At 38.1% G+C, this 20,563-nt stretch overlaps 1 protein-coding gene across 3 annotated transcripts in view; it reads left to right on the forward strand.

Moving 5' to 3' along the window:
• Nucleotides 1-20,563, forward strand: part of BNC2 (basonuclin zinc finger protein 2) — a 453,763-nt gene that overhangs the window by 353,219 nt on the left and 79,981 nt on the right. For all 3 annotated transcript variants that reach the window (XM_075210871.1, XM_075210873.1, XM_075210872.1), the window contains one exon: nt 4,468-4,703. In XM_075210871.1, coding sequence (XP_075066972.1) covers nt 4,468-4,703 — 236 coding nt within the window. The remainder of the gene's footprint in view (nt 1-4,467; nt 4,704-20,563) is intronic.

The raw sequence follows: 20,563 nt of genomic DNA on the forward strand, positions 1-20,563 counted from the left end.
GCAGGGTCCGTTCTAGATAGAGACAAACCCATATATTAGTGATGGCTAGATCCCCCAAGTAGTCTCCTGTTTGATGCCAGAAATGTCCATTCATGGCATCTTATATGAAAAGCATTCCATATAAAGGTACATACAAGTAATGTGCATCTTGTCATAGATCCTTCCAACAAGCTTCCACCAGACCTGTGGCTGTTTTAATAATTAGTGTCCCATTCATTCCACAAAGAAATTCCACAGTTTGCATGACAGTAAATATGCCCATTAGATCTTTGGGAAACTCACACCGTGCTTTTCGTGATAATTTTGCACAAACGTCTATACCTACAGTTGAGTAAAGAATTGAGACTCCTCAGCTATTCTACGGACCAACGTAACCTAATCAGCTGCTAACATTCTGTTATTTGCACCCACAAGTCAATCCTCTTAAATCTCACTTTTAATTTGTATTGTTTGTAGCACAGGGGGGATGGCTGTAGTTCACAAAGATTTATATACATGAATACAACTTTTGGTTAACTTAGCTAAGTATTAAAATATATTATATACAATGTACATTTGATCACGGTCATGTCAGCAGTACTGAAAACATAGCTTGCTGTTAGTCTGTAAAATGCGTCAGGTTGTTTTCTTAACATTAAGGGTCATTTGCATATTAAAATGCACATTAATATAAATAATTGATAAAACAACACAGATATCTGCTTTAGGTTTTGATTGTTATAACTACATAGTTTCATATTTTTTAAATAATCTGAATACTTATAGTAGCAACAACAAAGTTTTTTGGGAAATATTATATTACGTAGCATTTAGCTTAGTATGATGTTTTCTGCTGGTGCATGTAATATTGGACGAATATACATGAAGAATGTTGCTTTATTCTGAATTATGAAATGAATTCTCTTATAAACACTTTATTGTAACATTCTTTCAATAGAGAAAACTAATGTGGCCCTCACTGAATTTCATGGTCACTGCAACCCTCATTGTCATTTGTGTTTGACATACCTGAATTAAGCTGAGGCCCAGGGCAAACGGCCCTATAAATCCGGCCTTGATTCTCTATGGAAACCCTGTTAATGTTATCTTGTCCTGAGCCCAAGCATAGATGTTTTCATTAAATTCTTCTCTACAAAGCCCTGCAGTGCTTTTTCCGAATATATTCCATTCTCATACTACCTGATCTCAAGACCTGTGACATGTCTGTGTTCTGTACCATCTGTTCAACACACTTTTGCTTGATTTAAAGATGTCTAGTAATGCAATGCTGTGTTAACTACAATCCCCTCAGTTCTGCTCGATGCTTGAGGCAGCAAGATCACAAGAGCCCCTAATGAAACACTTGTCATCTCCTCTAACCAAACCTTACTTAGTCCTGCTGTTCTCAGCTCAGCTGCGCACTAGCTCATATAAACCCAGTCATTTATATTCAATTTCATTTTCTAAATCTCTTTTTTTTTTCTTTAACTGATTTTGTATGCTTGTTCTTGAACTATGAAAAACATAACTTTAGCAAAATTAACCTGTTTATTTTCCCACAAAAATTGGCAGCTCTGTAGACCAGGCCAACTATAAAGTCCTTTGAAAACTCCGTTTTGTAGTTGGGCAGTCTGAGAGAAAATAAACATTAAAAAGTGTATTTTGAACACTTACAAAGTGTTTTTCAGCTGAAACTTCTGTCACGCTTTAGCTTATCCTGGGCGGTGTCTGCTCAAGTCTGGTCAAGTAAGCAATATATCTTTAAACGGGGTAAAAGTAAAAACAGCGGATTATCATGGCTGTTCTGTAAACATTACAAATGATTCATTTTGCATGTAAAAAATTATTTGGGGTAAGCCGACACCAATGAACTTTCTGATTAATAGGATTCTCCAACTAAAACTACTGTATGTAATGCATGATCTGATATGGACTGTATTAAGTGATATAGTGGTAGTAGTAGTACTACTGCTTCACTTCCTCTCTCATTCTCCTACTGCAGCGGAACTAAGCACACCTCACCCTTCTGTACATGTCCTGGACTATTCTCACAGAAGGGAGGAAGGCCACATTGTCTTTCCCCATTTGATATATATATATATATATATATATATATATATATATCTATATATATATATATTAAGCAGTGAACAAATAAACAATTTTATGAAGCAGCCATTTTGTCTTGTTTTCCTAGCAAGCGTCAGCTAGAGTGATAGTAAAAGAGAAATAACTATCTTATTTGACAAAAAAAATTATATGATAGACCATAATACTATATTAGAAATTTACTTATCACCTTCCTATACATACTTTTATAACTCCAGCAACTCTTTTATAAATGAAACCCTACCTGTCTGTGTAGAGAATAACCAGAAGCAGACATGTACATAAATACCAATGGTTCACAGCCTGACTAGAAAGCCAATATGTTCTTGACGTTCAACCAAAACAAACCTTACAAACTCACTAGTTGAGAAACTACGAAATAAGCACTTTAAATATAGAATTTGCCACAGCTGTGTATGTCATTCTTGTGAAACACAAGGACCCTTTTCAGTCCATTTCCTCCAAAATGTCAGCTTCTTTACTCTGCAAAGTATGTGGTTTTAGGATTCATTAAGAACCCCCTCGCCCGACATGTAATTGCTCCTTTCTTAGTGACTGCACACATTCAAACTCAGGGCACTCACTTAGCTTTGGCCAGTAAAAGTGATGCTCACAGTTGGAGTTGTTATCAGATAAACATTCACTTTCACTGGTAACATAACAAAATTTTGCTTCCAGCATCCTAGTTTTGTGGAAAGAAGGGAGAAATCTGGGATGTGATCTTAATTGGTTAAGTAAATACTACCATAAACAATGATCTCATTAATGATGCTGTGTACTACAATATATACAAAGTGTTATTACAGCAACATAGTAATTGATTTTCCTTGCTGAGCTTTAAATACTGGTCCTTACCACAACCATGGATCTCACCACAACCATGGATCTCACAATGCATTCATCCACACAGTTAGGTTTCAGAGTTGTACAGATTGGTCATTATATTTAAATTAGAACATAGCAAAAAGCCTGTTGAAATAACATTGAAGCAAAATCACCAGCATTCCATTTTAAATGACTGGGCTAGAGATTCAAGCTGCTGGTACTGGTACTATGTAACGAGTACTGCACCTGATGACAGGTGCCGCAGACAACCCACATTCATTTCACACCCCCTGTCCTAATTGAGTGAATCCCAAAAACAGGATTTGTTTGCTATTTCCGAGAGCTTTCTCCTTTCCAATTCTTTGATTCAGCTGCTGAATCCAGGTAATTGTGGTTTTGCAAGGTGAGAGGGAAACCTAACTAAAGCTTAAACTAAGGGTGCACAGAATTAATATATTAGTATCTGGCCATATAATGAATCATTTTAGGAAAGATTCTGCCGAATACTAAATTGAATCCGACTGTAATTTTAAAGTGTCTTTAATATCATTGTCTTCCATAAGTGACCCACTTTCACTTGATCCACAGTGGTCTAGTGGTTAGCATTTCTGCCTCACAGCACTGGGGTCATGAGTTCGATTCCCGACCATGGCCTTATCTGTGTGGAGTTTGTATGTTCTCCCTGTGTTTGCGTGGGTTTCCTCCGGGTGCTCCGGTATCCTCCCACACTCCAAAAACATACTGGTAGGTTGATTGGCTGCTATCAAAATTGACCCTAGTCTCTCTCTGTGTGTATGTCTATATTAGGGAATTTAGACTGTAAGCTCCAATGAGGCAGGGACTGATGTGAGTTCTCTGTACAGCGCTGCAGAGTTAGTGGCGCTATATAAATAAATGATGATGATGATCCATTTACAGAAAACACCAACCGCTTCTGTGGGACATCAGTGATGCATTATGGACTGTGTAAAAATAAACTTTTGTAACAGTTCACTAGTCTAGGAGACCTTTATAGAAAATGAAGGGAGCTAATTCAGTTGCTGTTGTTTTAGGATGTGTGGAGATAAAGAGATTGATCCAATTGGCAATATTACACGGCATTCTAATTATAATAAATTATATATGCTTTTTATTCAAGTTCTAATCAATCCCATACACATGTATTCAGTTTTCTCATTACAGAAAATTCTCAAAACAAACAACTGTCGGTGAACTCTGTTTATACCTTTCTGTTTTTCATGACTTCATATTCTGGCCATAAAGCTAGGAGATTTTACCAGTTCCCTTAATTATGTGCAAGCATGCAGTGCTTTGCTAGACAATGCATTATCCTTAAGGGGCATATTCTCTAAGCTCTGGCAGCTTTGGTATAAGATTCCTCTTGCCGTCACTGCCGCCATCCCTACAGCCCGAACATTTCTAATTGAGTTAAAACAAGGCTGAGTGTGACTTATGCATTGTTGCTTGAAAAATCCACTTGCAAGTCCTCACCATTGTCGACTGATCTTTTAATGCACATGTCTGTTTTCTTTTTGTTCTTCTTTATCACTGCAGCTTTGGACAAGCTCAGCACTCAGCACCTGTACCACCCGACACAAGTGGAGATTGTACAGTCCAACGTGGTGTTCGACATCAGCAGTCTCATGCTGTACGGTACGCAGGCAGTGCCTGTGCGGCTCAAGATCCTGCTAGACCGTCTCTTCAGTGTACTCAAACAAGAAGAGGTACTACACATCTTGCACGGCCTGGGATGGACACTGCGGGATTATGTACGTGGATACATACTTCAGGTGAGAGAATCTAATAAAAACATACAAGATAAAATCCACCAAAACAGAAGCCAATTTCCAACTAGAATTGCATTAATGGCAACATTTTATTTCGGTACTATTTCCAAAGACAGGGAAACAGTTTCTCCTTGTACAACTCACTTCCTGAACTTGGTAGTACTTCTGCTAATGTTATTTTGCTAGTAGATTTCAAATCGCTTGGTAGACAAAAGGGTATATTTGTAAATATAAGTAAGCCATAAAGACACATTCATTATATAGTCCATTTTACGTGTATATATTACATACTAAAGATACGTATACAATGTTTAAGGGAAAATAGCCATTTTGTTTTAAATAGTACAGGGGCGCACAAAGCATTTTTAAGGGGCGGTTTCCCCTCCACCAAAAAAAAAACGAGAGAGCTGTGCAGGCGCATGCGCGGCAGCTGCGTTTAGGCAGCACTGTACTATACAGCAGCCGCGGTGCTGCCAAAGAAGCGTCGGTGGCGGTGCTGTATACAATACAGCACCGCCGCGGACGCTTCCTTGACAGCGCCGCGGCTGCTGTATAGTACAGTGCCTCTATATAGGGCGCTTTTTTAGTGGAGGGGAGGGGTTTCTGGAAACCCAGAAACCCCCCCCCCCCCCGCGCGTGCGCCACTGTAGTATATTTAGCTATGCATATTCTTACATCAGTTCATTAGCTTGTTTGTATCAGCTTTTACTAAAGTATTAAAGTATGCTTTCATTTTTACACTTTAATTTTCCGAGTCAGCGTGGTGTTACATGCGCTACCTGTTTTTTTTTCTGGGGGATCAATAACTGGTGTTATAGAGTTAGAAGTGTCCCATTTTACGTACAAGTGTGTTACTTTTTCTCGCTGTGGACTTTACAGTCAAACAGAGGAGTATTTTTGCCAACATTTCACACAGCACACTGCCATACAGCCAACATCTGAAAATGCTTTTCGGGATTCATGCGAAGAATGTGTAATATAAATGTCTATACTCTTTTCAGCTGAGAAACATTTTTTTATTGGAAACAAAGGCAATATATTCAGAAGTTGCCAGGGGTTCAAGGCCGACCACATTCCTAAGTAGGCATTTGGTAAACCCAGTACAAAAGCACACAAATACATTGTTTCACTTTAAACCCTTAAAATTGTTGCATAGACACCCCAGTATTATATGTCTTTATGTATATCTTTACAATGTATTTGCTGCATTCAAAACATGAATTCTGAGTCAGCTGTTGGATATGTAGCTAGATCTAGTAGTCCCTATGTGCTTTTTCTTGACTCTAAATATAGTCATGTTTTAATAAACTGGTAGGACCACCTCACCAGGTATGGTAAACCACAACCTGCATTGTTTAATCCATACAAAGAGGAAGAGTGCTTACATTGGACATTGGATATAGATTAACTCTTTGTTACCCAAGATACTATTTCTCAGCAATGTTCAAATGAGAGTTTTGCCTTGCATTATAGTATAGATTGTCAGTGATAGATTCATACGCATTAAACCTAGCCTAGAGGAGAGCAATGTCATCACTTTTGAACTGACCTTGAAGTAAGAATAGAAGTAAAAGGTTATATACGATCATTATAATTCTGATTGCCAAATACCAATTGTGGAGGCAAATGTTTATCCTCATTGGATGGGTTCTAGTATAGTAGAGATGGGTCACTTACCAAGTTTTTAATTGATCATTGTGTCCAAATGTCATTACTACAAACACATTGAGAACGCAACAAATCTATGGATATATGTAAATACATTGCCTGTACATGACCTATTTAAATAAATCAAATAAGGAAAAAACAGGCATACATTAATACATATATTGACTACTTCACTTCAATCTGCTGGCTTTTTGACTGTCCTTTTTGGACCCATTATGGCAAGGTACATTAAAATTCAGATGTTTTTGTTGTAGTGACTGCTGCAAGTATATTGTGGATAAGTTCTCACGGGATTATATTTATTTTCTAGTACATATTTTAAGTATTTAGATGCTCACTTTCTGCACTTTACTAAACTTTAATTTATTATTTTTTGTTAGACCGCCCTTATTGCAGCAAACCCAGGTTTCTGGTGTTTGAAGTGGGGATTCAATGCACTCACTTTGTTTTTTGCCGCCATTGTTCCTGTGTAGGTGTCTCAAGGCTCCTTTGGCTGAAGTAGATCAGCCAATCTGAGAAGCCTGAGACTATCGAACTAATAATGACAAAGACTGTGTAGAGCAGTTAATGCAGAAAGGATGTTGTATCCCTAGACAAATAGGAATGCAAGTTTATTGACTGGAACTTGACAAATATTTGATCTAGAATAAAAGTAGATTTTTTACTATGACGCTGTGAGCTTGGCACTGCGCAAAACTGCCTTATTTTCACACTGTACATTACTCATTATTGTTGCTGGCAACATTTTGTTTTTGGATTACATCTTTGTCAGACATCATTAAGAACATGCAAAAACAATCATAAAACTTTGTCTTTACAGAGAGAGCTGCTCTGCAGATGCAGGCTGGAAGGATTTGTGTAAATAGTTTAAAACAGAAAGAAAGTTTCTTTTTTGGACAACACACATCTATTAATTTTAACCACAAATACACTGTAAATAATGTTAACTTCCATAAAATAAATAGACTAGTGGTTATGCACCATATGCTTTATAATTATCCTGTGGCTTGTGTTTACTGTAATGTTGCAAATCCCTCAGACAGCTCTGTGAAACAACGTCTACGCAAGAACGAAAGGCAGTCAGCACTTTCTAGTATCCATATTAGGGTAAAACGAGTTTAAACAAAGCCAAGTGTCCCTATCTAGTCTGTGTGACCATATTTAACAGGCACAAATTGACTTCTGAAGCTGGCTTTTGTCACAGTCTATCTATCTATCTATCTATCTATCTATCTATCTATCTATCTATCTATCTATATTAAACTCAGAACTGTAATATACTTGAAATAACGGAATTGTTTATACAGGTAATGTGTAGCTTTGCCTGATCTGCAGAATAAGCTTAACCAGCGTGTTTTGCTTTATCATGTGAGCTTTTTGCACTATCATGAACTTTTTGCTCACTACTTAATACCTATGTGAAGTGATTTTAGTTGGTTGTCATATATTAATTATTTTATAGAGCAGCAGTATTTTACCTTTAATTTATCTTCTTCATAAATAAAAATATATATTTTGGGTTTAGTTTTCTCATAAAGATTACCTAATGGCTATTGGGTTAGATTCAGAGTGGAACACAAGTGTGTATTAGTATGTACGCCATATTCAGAGTTGAAGATCCGTTCGGGTTTGAAGGAGTAACAGATACGTCCGCATCATTTAGACTTGAATATCTTAGGTAATACAGCAACAATGCTCTTTGAATCCACTAAAGTCTCAATAAGCATGTGCGAATCATTCACAAACCTCTAATTACAAGCAGTTCGCTAGTTTGGGGTTTCTTCATCATCAACATCATCCGCTACATACACCTGCCCCTGATCTCTATGAGGAAGACTAAATTAAACAATTTATGTAGCTGCAAAAAGTTTACCTATAAATCAAGGAACCCTACATTAAATCTGGAGAGGGAACCTCTCACTCATCTGCTACTTCCCTGGGTGTTAAGCCTACGGACTGTGCCCGACCACTTGACAATCCTCTCCCAGGCTATGACCTCCTACACAGCATCTAAGCACCAAAGGAGACACTTGCCCAGTACACTTACAGTTACAGCCTTGAGAAAGGAGGAAGGGGGGAGGGTTGATTGCTGTCCTCATCCACCACCTATCTAGCAAATAAGTTTGTCCCGTCTAGAAAAAAATGATATATAATTATGCAAAGTAAACGTGACGAGCTGCGATAATATTCTATAAATATTCTGTAAAATATGCGTAGGTTAATAACTAGACCCTCAGGTGTCCAAACAAGGAAAACGCCCTCTCTAACAATCTTTAAGACTATCTCTGCAGTTATAATGTTTTCCCTTTATTCATAGAGCAGTTATAATTTCAGCTATATAAGGATTGACTTGCCTGGTAGTCCTTTGCAATCACATAGACCTCTGGACACAACCACTAATTGTTTCTCTCTATATTATTACTATTATTCCTATATTTATTTAGTGCTTCAAAATGAAGGGAGAAAACATTGAACATACAATGACTAACAAATATGGTAACGTACAATGAAACAAGGTGCCCCGTTTACTAGACCTTTTGCATAGAAGTAATACATTGCTCCATGTTGTCTGTATAACTGTGGAAAGAGCAGTGCTCAAAAATAAAGCTTACATTTCAAGATAAAATAACAAATTCTATTCCTTATAAAAATGTGTTTTCTTCCCAGTGTCTTGGCATCTGTGCTGGACACATTTTACATCTGTTCTGCTAAAAGGCCTGGAGGACAGGGAGGGGAGACAGAGTGTAGGGTGTAAGGGGGAGGAGAAGCTGAAGGAAATGCTACAAATCTCTTAACTTCATCATTGATGCTCCTGCAATTTGAGAATCATATTTCATGACAGGGCTATCTCTTTCACATCACTGTCCCTCACTTTGTGATGACAGAGCTGCCTGAGACCAAAGCATTGTTCCAGAGTCCCCTCATCCCCTCTCCCTCTTGACTTCAATTTGCAAAGCGCAGTGCTCGTTCCAGTGACAGGCAGGTCGTTCGTGCTTGAATAACTTGCGCTCTGAGCTGTACAGTTTGTGGCATCCATGTAATGCTTAGCAGTAGGTACAGCTGTTAACCATTCGCTTATAAATAATCTCCCCCCTCCCCTCACAACCTGTCTCCCAGGTAGTATACCTGTCACCATTAATAACTCAGAGTCGGTGCTCCCAAGTGATCTGGCCCATCGCATGTCATTCACAGCCGACTGGTGCACAGGGCAACTAGTTCAAGCAGACAGCCTAAGCAATTCACTCACTGCATTAACTGCGAAATAATTTCATTTTGTCTGAGATACCTGGAAAAAATGACAGACTTGGTTTTCTTTCAGTGTCTTCCTCTATGTTTGTAAGCAATGGATTGCTGCCTACCTGCACATACATTTTAATAAATAGGCAAAAACCTCAAAACGACCATTAAATGTAATAATAAGAATTTATCTTTAGCTTTGAAACTTAAAGCAGACAATACTACTAGTGAACAATCATACATGCAAAATCATACAAAACATTATTATACAAAACATTTTTAAACGTTAACTCATATTGCCCGTTTAGAACAAATAACTAGGCTACGTTATACACTTTATAAACTTGGATGTTCAATGGAAATAAGCAAAGACAAACTAGCCGCTAGTGGTACATTACAATGATTTATTTGTTTTTCCGATGATGAGTAAAGCTGTGTGTGCCACTTGATGCAATTTTTCTGCCTATTCAATCGTAGGTTACATCCACATTATAGTTAAATTTCATACTATAGTATCTGTAGAAGTGATCATAGATGCTTTTAGTGTCAAGAACTTTTGGACATCCAGTGAAGGTCCAGGGAGTTAAGATCTATGTGTCTATTTATCTTATTATATGTGTTTATGTAACAATACATTTCTGTTGTCTGTTCTCTTTATTTATCTGGCTCTCCATTTGTGTTCACACAAACATATTTCTTCACTGTGTAGTCTGCGGATGAGAAAGTATGAAACAAAAAATTACCTTCAGGCCTATTGGCTCTGAAACGCCAGTTTATCAGTTCCCCACCGCCTCTCCCCCTGTAAAAAAAAAACTATAGTGAAGTGTGAAAAGCAGCAGAAAGCCTTGTTTGTGCCAGTGTAGCTTTTTTGCTTGCTTGCCAGCACCTTCATCTTCTCATATGTTTCTAGCTAAGGACTAACATGGAACATAGAAAAGAAGAAGAAGAAAAAAAAAGCCGACAGCAATAGAGACCAGATGCTGGTATTTCTTCTCTGTCACTTGGCTGCCGAGCAGATGGAATTTATATCGCTCGGGCATGCTAGAAGGAAGAGGCCTAGAGCAGCCAACATGTGGAACTAGGCCTGAGTGACATTTTTGCTAATGTTTTGTCCTTGTAGAACATTATGCTTCCTCTTTGCTTATGAGCTGCGGTTTTCCTGACTCAGACAGAGTTTCCAGGCCCAGCTGGAGCAGTGCTCTCCCCCCTCCTTTCCCTTCCCACCCTCTCTGAAAAGGCCTACGGAGCAGGAATGGACCCTTGTACAATGAAGCTCTTTATTAAAATACCTGACATCTGCGTGCAATGCACACCAAATCATCCTGAGCTGCACTGAGGAATTCGCTAGGCATTACCAGTCACTTCAAGTCTGACTCTCCTTCCTTGCCTGATTTATGTAGGCCCCTGGCAAAAGAGTGCGTTAAGTACTTTATTGGACTAGAGCGATCTTCCAAGAGGTATTGTCCTTCAGACACAAATTAAGTATTTTCTCTTCCCTTGTGATTTCCAGACATCAGGAAAGGAAGAGAGAAACAGAGCGCGATGAGCATTGTTCCACACTAACTCAAAATATATGATGTACCTTTTTTTCCCAAATGAGATATCTAACATATGTCTGTGCCTGAGCATGTTTTGTTCAAGGGAGCAATGCTTTGAACGTGAAATCTAAGCCGGTGTGCTGTATACGTATCAAATAATATAAAACGAACTATAACTCTGTCAGCACTGTCTGAACGTATCATGCTGCTCTGCATTGTTCTCCCTTTGTACTTAGATAATAAAGGTTAACTGAGCACTTCAAGCAGATATTGGCAGCTTGACTATACCCAGAATCCTTTGCAATTATATTCTTTCTGGTTTCAAATTGCAAACTGAACTCCTTCACACTTCCACCCTTTCAACCATTTATTTTTCTTAACATATTTTTGTCTGAGATTCAGAAAAATTTTCCCTTAACTATTATAGCTAGCTTAAGCAATATCAAGCCACTCATAAGCCGAACTTCCAATAACTTTGCTACTGTAAAGGCAATAACCAATCTTAGGTTATTTATAATTTAATCTCACTGGTCACTAGCTGGCCAAATGTGTCCCCCAGTATTCCTAAAAGTCATTATATTTTTAAAACATATGTTGCCTGTGAACATGTCTTTATTGCACAAATGTGTCTCTGATTTATTTAGCTAAACAAGGAATGAATCTCAATATGATTTCTTTGCTTGTACGTGCAAATTAATATATGACAACATCACTCAAATCAGACATTAGTGTCATTTTGTATGTTACCATTTGAGACATACTAAATACTAATTTGGTTTGTACTTGTTTTACATTAGGCAGTGTTTATTAAATTTAACAGCAGGTTTGTGTTCTCGATGTGCTACATTCCCTTGGGTGTAAAGTATTCGGCCTGCTGTATATCTGGGAATCTGTAGCTTGGAACCCTCCTACTCTTGAAAAGTTATTCCTACGTTGATCAAACTATTTGACCAATAGAGCCATCTGCAGACAAAGATAGATGCCTTATGGGTATGAGAGAAGCTTGAATGTACTTCGAGGATACACCACTGTTGCAGAATAAGGTAGCTTGTACTGCGCACAATGCTGGTGTCATTCATTTAGCCAGCTTGTGTGGCTGCATATAGTTCTAAAATTAACAAGTAAATCAGATGCCATCAGTGTTTACTAACTAACTCCATAAATTTATTCCACATATGCTAAACCATAAGTTAGTAGCATTAAACCTTTCACGTGTTTGTGTGTATTATTAGTTATCAGCAACATAATGCAGAGTATTGTCAGCGTATCTTTATGAATATATATAAAAACTCTGTTTTATTAGAACACAATCATGGTTTCCTGAAAATTGCAAACCTGTTTTTTGTTTAACTTTCAGTCTAGCACAATCTGAGAATAATTATGATGCTTGGACTTAATCTAGAAATGCGTGTCCTAATTCAAGGACTAGAACAGCACCAAGGGAGAATGACTGGTCCCAGCCTCTGCATTCCTATCCTGACCTTGTGTAAAGAGTTCTTCACAGGGAGATAGAATTCAGCGCACAGCACAGACGTCTGCTTCGCAGGCAATAGTTATCTTATGCTTTGTGATCCTTTGCTTTAGATATCAATTAGAAACCTCAACATTGTTGATGTCTTTTTGTAGTCTTCATGACTCATCTAGTGTAGGTTGATAACTGGGAAATTTTGGGAATAGAAATTTTGGAAACTTAGTTTAAGAGATTGCAAATTTCTGGTTGTTGTGGGTTATAGAACATTTGCAGATTGCTATTGGCACAGTTGAACTTTGTTGGTAAATGATCTCCTATGAATCAAGCAACTTATTTCAAAACCTAATATGTAGGAAATAATTTTGCTTATGAGTGGTGATGGTTGTGCTGTATTTTGAAAGCGAGAATTTTATATATTTTGATCTATAGTAAAGCGAATGTCTACTGAACTAGACTTTTTAGTTTGTAGTTACATTTGATTCTTATGATTTAAATATAAATATGCCTATGTAAAAAGAATAATAAGCTAGCCACATTTTTTTTTTTTTTTTAAACAAATGGGGTCTACTTTAACCTGCCCATTTTCATTAATGTTTACATTTCAGTGACCTCCAGCAGCCAGTTTACTGAACTTCAGTGAACTCTAATTGACTGCTGGAATGCACAGCAGCAAAAGTAACCAGTTCATCCAATGACAGTTCTAGCTGCTTGCAATTAGCATGTGTGGCATGTGTGTGTGAGAAGTTGATACCAGCAATAGAACTGTTTGGTGGTGAGTACTGAAAGGTCACATTGAACTATACACTATGGGCCTCATTTAGAGTCAGACTCAAAGTCCATTTTAGACGCATCGACCACAAAACCACTATCACGCATGTGCAGCAAACACTATATCCGCCTGCATCTCAGACGCCATATACACTTGCGACAGCTTGCAGCTTAATATGAGGGAAAGGGCGGAACGCGTAATTGTGAAGGCGTGAACTTGTATAATATAGACACAGGAGGTGTGACCCCGTAAGTAAATCCTGGACGCAGTAAGGCGCAGACGCAACACATGTCAAAAAAGGGCTAAAAATGTGCGGCAGGAATTAGGTGGCGCAAGTAGTTAGCTAGCTGCACAAACTGATCGCAGCTCAGTAGGGTATTACAAGTGGGATGCAACTGGGGTTGCATGCCACTCATAATACCCTGCCAAGCTGCGGCACACTCCCACTCCTACACGTCTTAGACGCACATTGCGTCCGACTCTAAATGAGGCCCTACATGCTTATCATTAGATTAGTGCTCTGTATGCTGAACATTAAATTAGAGCTCTGCTTTGTATGCTGGCCATCAAATGGGACTCTGCATTATACACCCATCATAAGAATCGGAGCATTGCATGGGATACTGGTCACAAGATACAGTTAAGCATTTTAAACTGGTAATTAGCTAGGGATGTGTATTATATTCTGGTCGTCAGCCTGAGCACTGTATACTTTCAACAGATTGGTCTCTACAATATCTGCTTGTCACCAGAATGGGACTTTGTCTTGTATACTGATCATCAGTTTGATCTCTGTGTTGTATACTAGTCATATTGTGTTGTTTTATGCTCATAAGTCATTTAATCGTCTTTTTCTGGAAAGAAAAAATACAATTAAAATGGCCATAATCTCTTAAAACTCTTCCCTGTTGCTCTAATTTTTTCATCCAGAGGTAATCAATCTCTTTACAATGCCCACTAGTTAATAATTTTAAATTAACATGCAATGGTTATCGTACAATTTAAGCCAACAAGTAGGCTACATAAAAATTCCCTAAAATGAAATATAAAAATTGGTAAAAAGCACAATTGCTTTCCACCAGATAATTTTTAAAGAAATAAACCCCATATGTTGTATTTGGTATTGTGAATAGGAAAGCATATGACATAAAAAAGCAAATATGTTATACTAAATAATTATATAGCACCTGCATATAATTTGTGTTGATCCCTTCTATGGTAAGAATTCAACTTATCATAAAGACCCGCGGGAGCTGTACGTGTTGTGTTCCTGCGCTAAATACCTGTTAATACGATACTGAAGTCTTTGTTCATTTTTGCTCTCATCTCTATGTTGTGAAGATCGCAGGCCGGACAGCATTGCAGAGCCTCTTCGCGCAGGGCCCCAATGGCATTTTATTATTAATTGAATTCCCCCTTATATGTGTGATGTAAATCTGCAATATACCCAAAGAGCCATTTTGTCCTATTGTTCCGTGCATTCGACTTATATGTTTTCGCTTATATGAACAGTCAACCTGTTTTGTGTTATCATAGTCAGATGCTTCTGCAAGTTTCTCAGAACAAAATGTTGTGTTATTTTTTATTTTATTTTTATGTGAAAGGGCTCAACCATATGGTTATAATTTGGAATTGTCAGGCTGAACTGATTTTTTTTTTTTTGGGAAAAAAAGCTGCACCTTTTTCTTTGGCCAAGATGTTTGTTGCAGACACATCAAAGAGTGTGTGCATTGGATCAAGGTGATTTTTTTTCTGGTCACATCTCTGCCAGCTGTGGTGTTTATGATTAGAGTCAGTGCTTTCCAGACACCTCAGAGTCCTCTCAGAGATGCAGATCTTTAACAGGATCCATCATTGTGGAGTGACACTAAGCAGACAGCCTAAGGGGGTGCACGGTTCCAACAAGAAAGACCCAAAGTCAGCTTGCATAGTGGGTTTATTAGGTACTGCAACATTTTTTGCAGTAAAAGTATTGTAAAGCCCAATCCTTTGTTTAACATACCACAAAGATACTCACCACTTACACAATCCTTACTTGTTTCCTTATTGTAAACAGTTTTTGCTGATGACTTTTGCCAGATCAAGACTTGTTGCTTAAAAATAGACTTGCCCGTGAAATTTCTCTCTAGATCATAATTTATTATTTGAGGAAGTTCAAACATACATATAACACACCTAATATTTTGTCACGTTAAAAATAGTGATGTATATCTAATAGTTACTCCCTGAGATGTACTGTAGAACTTTCACATTAGGGCAGGGGCACACTGGTCCCGAAAACCTGGTGGTTTTTCGGGATTCTAAATGTTGGGAGGTATGTTATGTCACTCCCCTTAGGCATACTTGCCAACTGATGGCAAGTATGAGCCGGGAGCTGCCGGGGGCAGGTCGGTGCGCAGGGGGCGGGGCTCCAAAAATCGCGTTAATTTGCCGTGTTTCCCGGTGAATCGCGGCATTTTGGATTTAATTCTGCCCGCTTCACTTGGAAGTGTGCAGATGCGGGAGACTGTCATACTCTCCCGGGAGTCTCCCGGACATTCAATACACTACCTAAGGGCAAATATGCCCTTAGGGAGTGTATTATAAAGCAGTTAGATGTAGACTCCATTTGTGTGTGGTAAATTTCCAGGGCAAGATTCATTAACGTAAGCATGAAAAGATCAAAATGATTATTGTCAAGTTGGAATATAGTCTCCCACTGTTCAGTTACTTGTCACAGGAAAATATTGTTTACAGTTGTCTATTCTAGCCTATTACGTCACTGAACTATTATTGCACACTTGTATTTGGGATTGAACCCCCCAGTGAGCTATAAGTGATACGGAGCAACACTGAGGTGTGCGTTATTCAGAGCCATGGCATCCTTACTTTACACACAGAACTAGGAGAGGAGCAATAGGACCAATTATATAATGCAGTTTATTGCCCAGTTTGGAGCACCCTGTATATTGCCGCTCTTCTAGTAAGATATTAGATTGGTGATCCATAAATAAAATAACACATGGGCATGTTTACTTCTTACTGAATCTGTTCACTACTGTGACAAAACTGCAAATCCAAATTGTTTCGGAAGTTACTAACATTTGAAAATGTTTTTTGTATATAACTTGTGTCTGTGACGTAAACTGTGACACCAATGTATTTTATTGACTTCAGTGAGGTCTGGATCCTATTACATTTGCATGTGTGGACATATACATAATTTATGTGACATTTATATAGTTCAGTAGAGGATTTGACAATAATTTATATATATATATTTAAATGTAATTATTGGCTAGTGTTGTACTGTCTTCAGATTTCCTTATCAGTGACAATTATACTCTTCTCCTACTTCTGTCGCTGATTATATGATGCAACGTTAGTATCACTCTAAAAATGTTTTATAACCGTATTTTTCTCGCACGACAGAAGGGACAATTTCAGATTCAGAATCACAGAGCTATGATTTATGGCCCATCACTCATTAAATTGAATGGGTTTCTGTGCACATTATAAATATTCACAGTTTGCTTTATTGGTAATTAACTTGTTTAGTTTGTATTGGACATCAAAATGCTTAGTTAATAGTGTTTGTGTAACAAAATAGATAATGATTCATAACGAGACCCTGTGTGTATGAGGCCTAGGGCTGTTGCTCTTTCTGACCTCTTCTAAAAGTGTCACTGGAAATGAAAGGAGCTGTTGGAACACTCCAGACAAGCTTAGCACAAGCTCTCCTAATGCTGGGCTTCAGGCTGCCCAGAGGCCTTAGTAGTCTTATGTGTTTCAGTAGAGCTTTCATTAGCAGAGTGGGGAGGGAGTAGCTGAGAGCCCAGCATAAGCTATCATTGATCCACTCTCACAAAGTGCAAAGATGTGCAGCTTTTTAGTCACAGGCCATTCAGCTCCTGAGCAGCTTCATTTGACACTGCTGACAGCCCCATACTACAGAACTGGGCAAAAAAAAAAAAATTCCCTTTGCTATCAGATTCCCTGCTAACGACATAGAATTCCCCTCGGACGTGGCTTGACTGGAAACATTAGCACTTGTTCTCAGGTCTTGTTGACATGAAATTCTTTCAATAGATAACAGGTCTGGGAGAATGCTATCACCCAAGCATGGCGATATTATCTTTACCGGGTTGTTGAACGAAAATGTGATTTATTGACAAACAAAATGCTGCTGTGCTTTTCAAGCTGCGTGTAATTAGTCACCATTTCTAATGTACTGTGCTCCTGCAGCAAGGCATGCCAGTCAGTAATAGAAGTACTTGCCTCAGATGGCATTGATCCGACAGCTTGCATTTTGATCTATAACCACAATTTCCAGTAATTGAGTCTGTAAGGCTGTGTGACAGGTTAGATTGCTATGAAGCTGCACCTTGGGGTGGTTCAAGAACCTACCACTGCTATGTCAGTAAGTGCTGCCTTCAATACCACATCTGATAGTTGCTTGTGCAGTTCTGGCGTTTAAAACTAGAAATTCAAAATAAGTACAAGGTGTACATTAATAATGATGATGTAATGAATCTTTCTGTCTATCTATATTATCTAGTATCTATATTATCTATATATCTATCACTTCATACTTTCCTGATTTAGGCCAGACAGTCCCAATAGCCCACCTTTGTCCAGACTGCCAGGAAGTTGGGAGGTATGTCCCTATTCATCATGGTGCTTGTGGCAATTCAAAGGTTTTTTCAGGGGAAGCTTGGGGATGACCTAGGGCTTCAGAACTGCTAGGCATGCAGCCCACATGACATGACCACACACACTTTTGCATGTGTGCTGTCTGACATAGTAAAAGTAGCATTCATAATTATTATTTTTGTGAAGCCTTTGCATCTTATGCTTAGTATGCCAATGAAAGATGTGCCTTACATCCCATATTTTGTTTCATTTTAGCTTCTGTGTCAAGCAGATAATCAAACAGATAATATATAATTTTTAACACTTGAACCTAGATATATAACAAGAACAGAGGGGCCTATTTACTTACAAGTGGCGATCACCATGATTTTTTTTTTTATCACTGCAGTTTCTGAATAAATTCTCACCTCAAATTGGTAATGGTTAACTTAAAACAGATCCTTGAGCCCAGTCGTCACCTAGCTAGTTTATTTGCACATGTACAGTGGAACTGAAAGCCCAGACTTGGGTCTTCAGTTCTCCTAATAAAAATAATTAAATAAAACACATTGTTCAAAAAATAGATAAGCATATGTAAAACATATTGTTCATGGGAAAATATGCTTTATTCAAGATTTTTTTTTTTTTATTTATTTTCTTCTGTTGTCACCATCCTGGCGATGGCGGTAAAAAAACAAGGATTTTGCCGGCACTTGTACCACCGCAAAACTTTTAAAATAGGCTTCAGTTATTGCCTGCGAGACCTAGCGAATCTGATCACCAGCAGCGCTTGCTGTCAGCTATAGTACTGCTATTGCCAACGGTTGTCTAGGGGAAATCCCTATCTCCGGCGAAAACATGCCCTACAATAAATACATTATAAATAAATAAATAAATGCACCTTGATTTCACAGTTGTTGTGTCCAAGAGTCACCACCTAATATTTCTTCTAATATAATGCTTTGTTGTTACCTCTGGTTTGGTTAATTGTTGTGAAACATACATCATAACTAAAATAGCAATCATGTGACACTTTACTAGTATAACTTGTAGATTAATAATATAATTATCTGCATAAATGAGGGTCACTGAGTACACATAAAACTGAGACATCCACTGGTATTAATTTCATATATTGTATTTTATATTGTGCAGTTACATTGGCAGCTATATTATGCAAACACCTGTGGACAAACTCTGCATTGTTTTTGCTTGTTTTTTTAATTGTGCCCCCCTCCTCCAATTCAGTTGGAGAGGAGATGTGTTACTTCATGAAAATCCAAGGCTGCAGGTCATAAAAAGTTTCTCTTAAGTATCTCTTGAAGTCTGATTTACGGTATATTGTTATATATTCCCTGAACCAGAGCTGAAAGCACATGCCTGCACAGCAACTTTCTGGGTTCAATACAAATTCAGTGAAAAGCAAGCAGGGCAGGTGCTTCAGAGGCATTTACAATAGGAGCAAGCCTCAAAAAATGTGTCTTATCTGGTAACAAGTCCAATGTACAGCGCTATATAAGTTGCCAAGTTCAATACACATAATCGTAGCTGTTGCAAAGTCTGAGATCATACTTGCCAGCAGGTGACAAGGGCAGGAGGGGGCATCGTGGCACTGCTCATGCTATGAAATGCTGATGACAGCATTACATAGCAGGTGTGGGGGGCCAGATGACACAAATCGCATCATTAAACCCTGTCTCCTTTGGTACCTGGGAGATTGCCTACTCGTCTGGGGGGACTTCCCGAAATTCTTGAGCCTCATGGAAATTTTAGGAAAGTAATCAAATATGTCTAAGATGCAGAGTTCTATTTGGTGCCAACATTATTTGCAGAGCCATATCCAGTTTAAAGTCTTATGTGCGTTTCAAAGAGCCATCTACCTAGACTAGAGGGAAAGTATGCACCCTACTGTACTGTAGACACTGATATATTTACCACAGAACATGTGACACTTGAACTCTCAAAATTAAAAGTAGTTATATGCAAATTTAATTTCTAATAGTTTTGCTGCCAAGGCTAGTGTGAGTGAATTGCAAGTGATTTGTATTATAGCAGCACAGTGCTCAGTTTTTGTAACACAGACTTAGTTTCACATGGGCAAATGAGGCATGCCCTTTGGCACTTGTGGCATACTCATGGCAAAATGAGAGCATGCATGGGAGGATTGGGGTATGTGGAAATTTGTTTCAGGATCTGTAAATTAGGATTGTTAAGAGAGCTGCTAAAAAGGGTATATTTACTGTAATAATGGATAAAATGGCCATAGAAGGAGACCTTGGTGACACTGGGTGAGTGGTGTTTTCTAGAGTACTATGAACAGGAGCTTCAATATTTCTCAGAAAACTGTAAAATGTGATAGTGTTCCAGAATGTAGATGTCTTTTTCAGTTCCTTTATTTTTCATTTAGCACTTCACTATATTTGTTTATTTATTGAATTATTTATTTTAGAATTTACCTGCTTGTTTTGTTCAGGGAAACATTTATTTGGGTATATTATCCCAATAACAAACGTACCTTTGCCTAAGGAACTTGTTCTGCAGAAGATACCTTTCTGAATCACTTAGAACA

The sequence above is a fragment of the Mixophyes fleayi genome, chromosome 1, assembly GCF_038048845.1.
Source record: "Mixophyes fleayi isolate aMixFle1 chromosome 1, aMixFle1.hap1, whole genome shotgun sequence".
NCBI lineage: Eukaryota > Metazoa > Chordata > Amphibia > Anura > Limnodynastidae > Mixophyes > Mixophyes fleayi.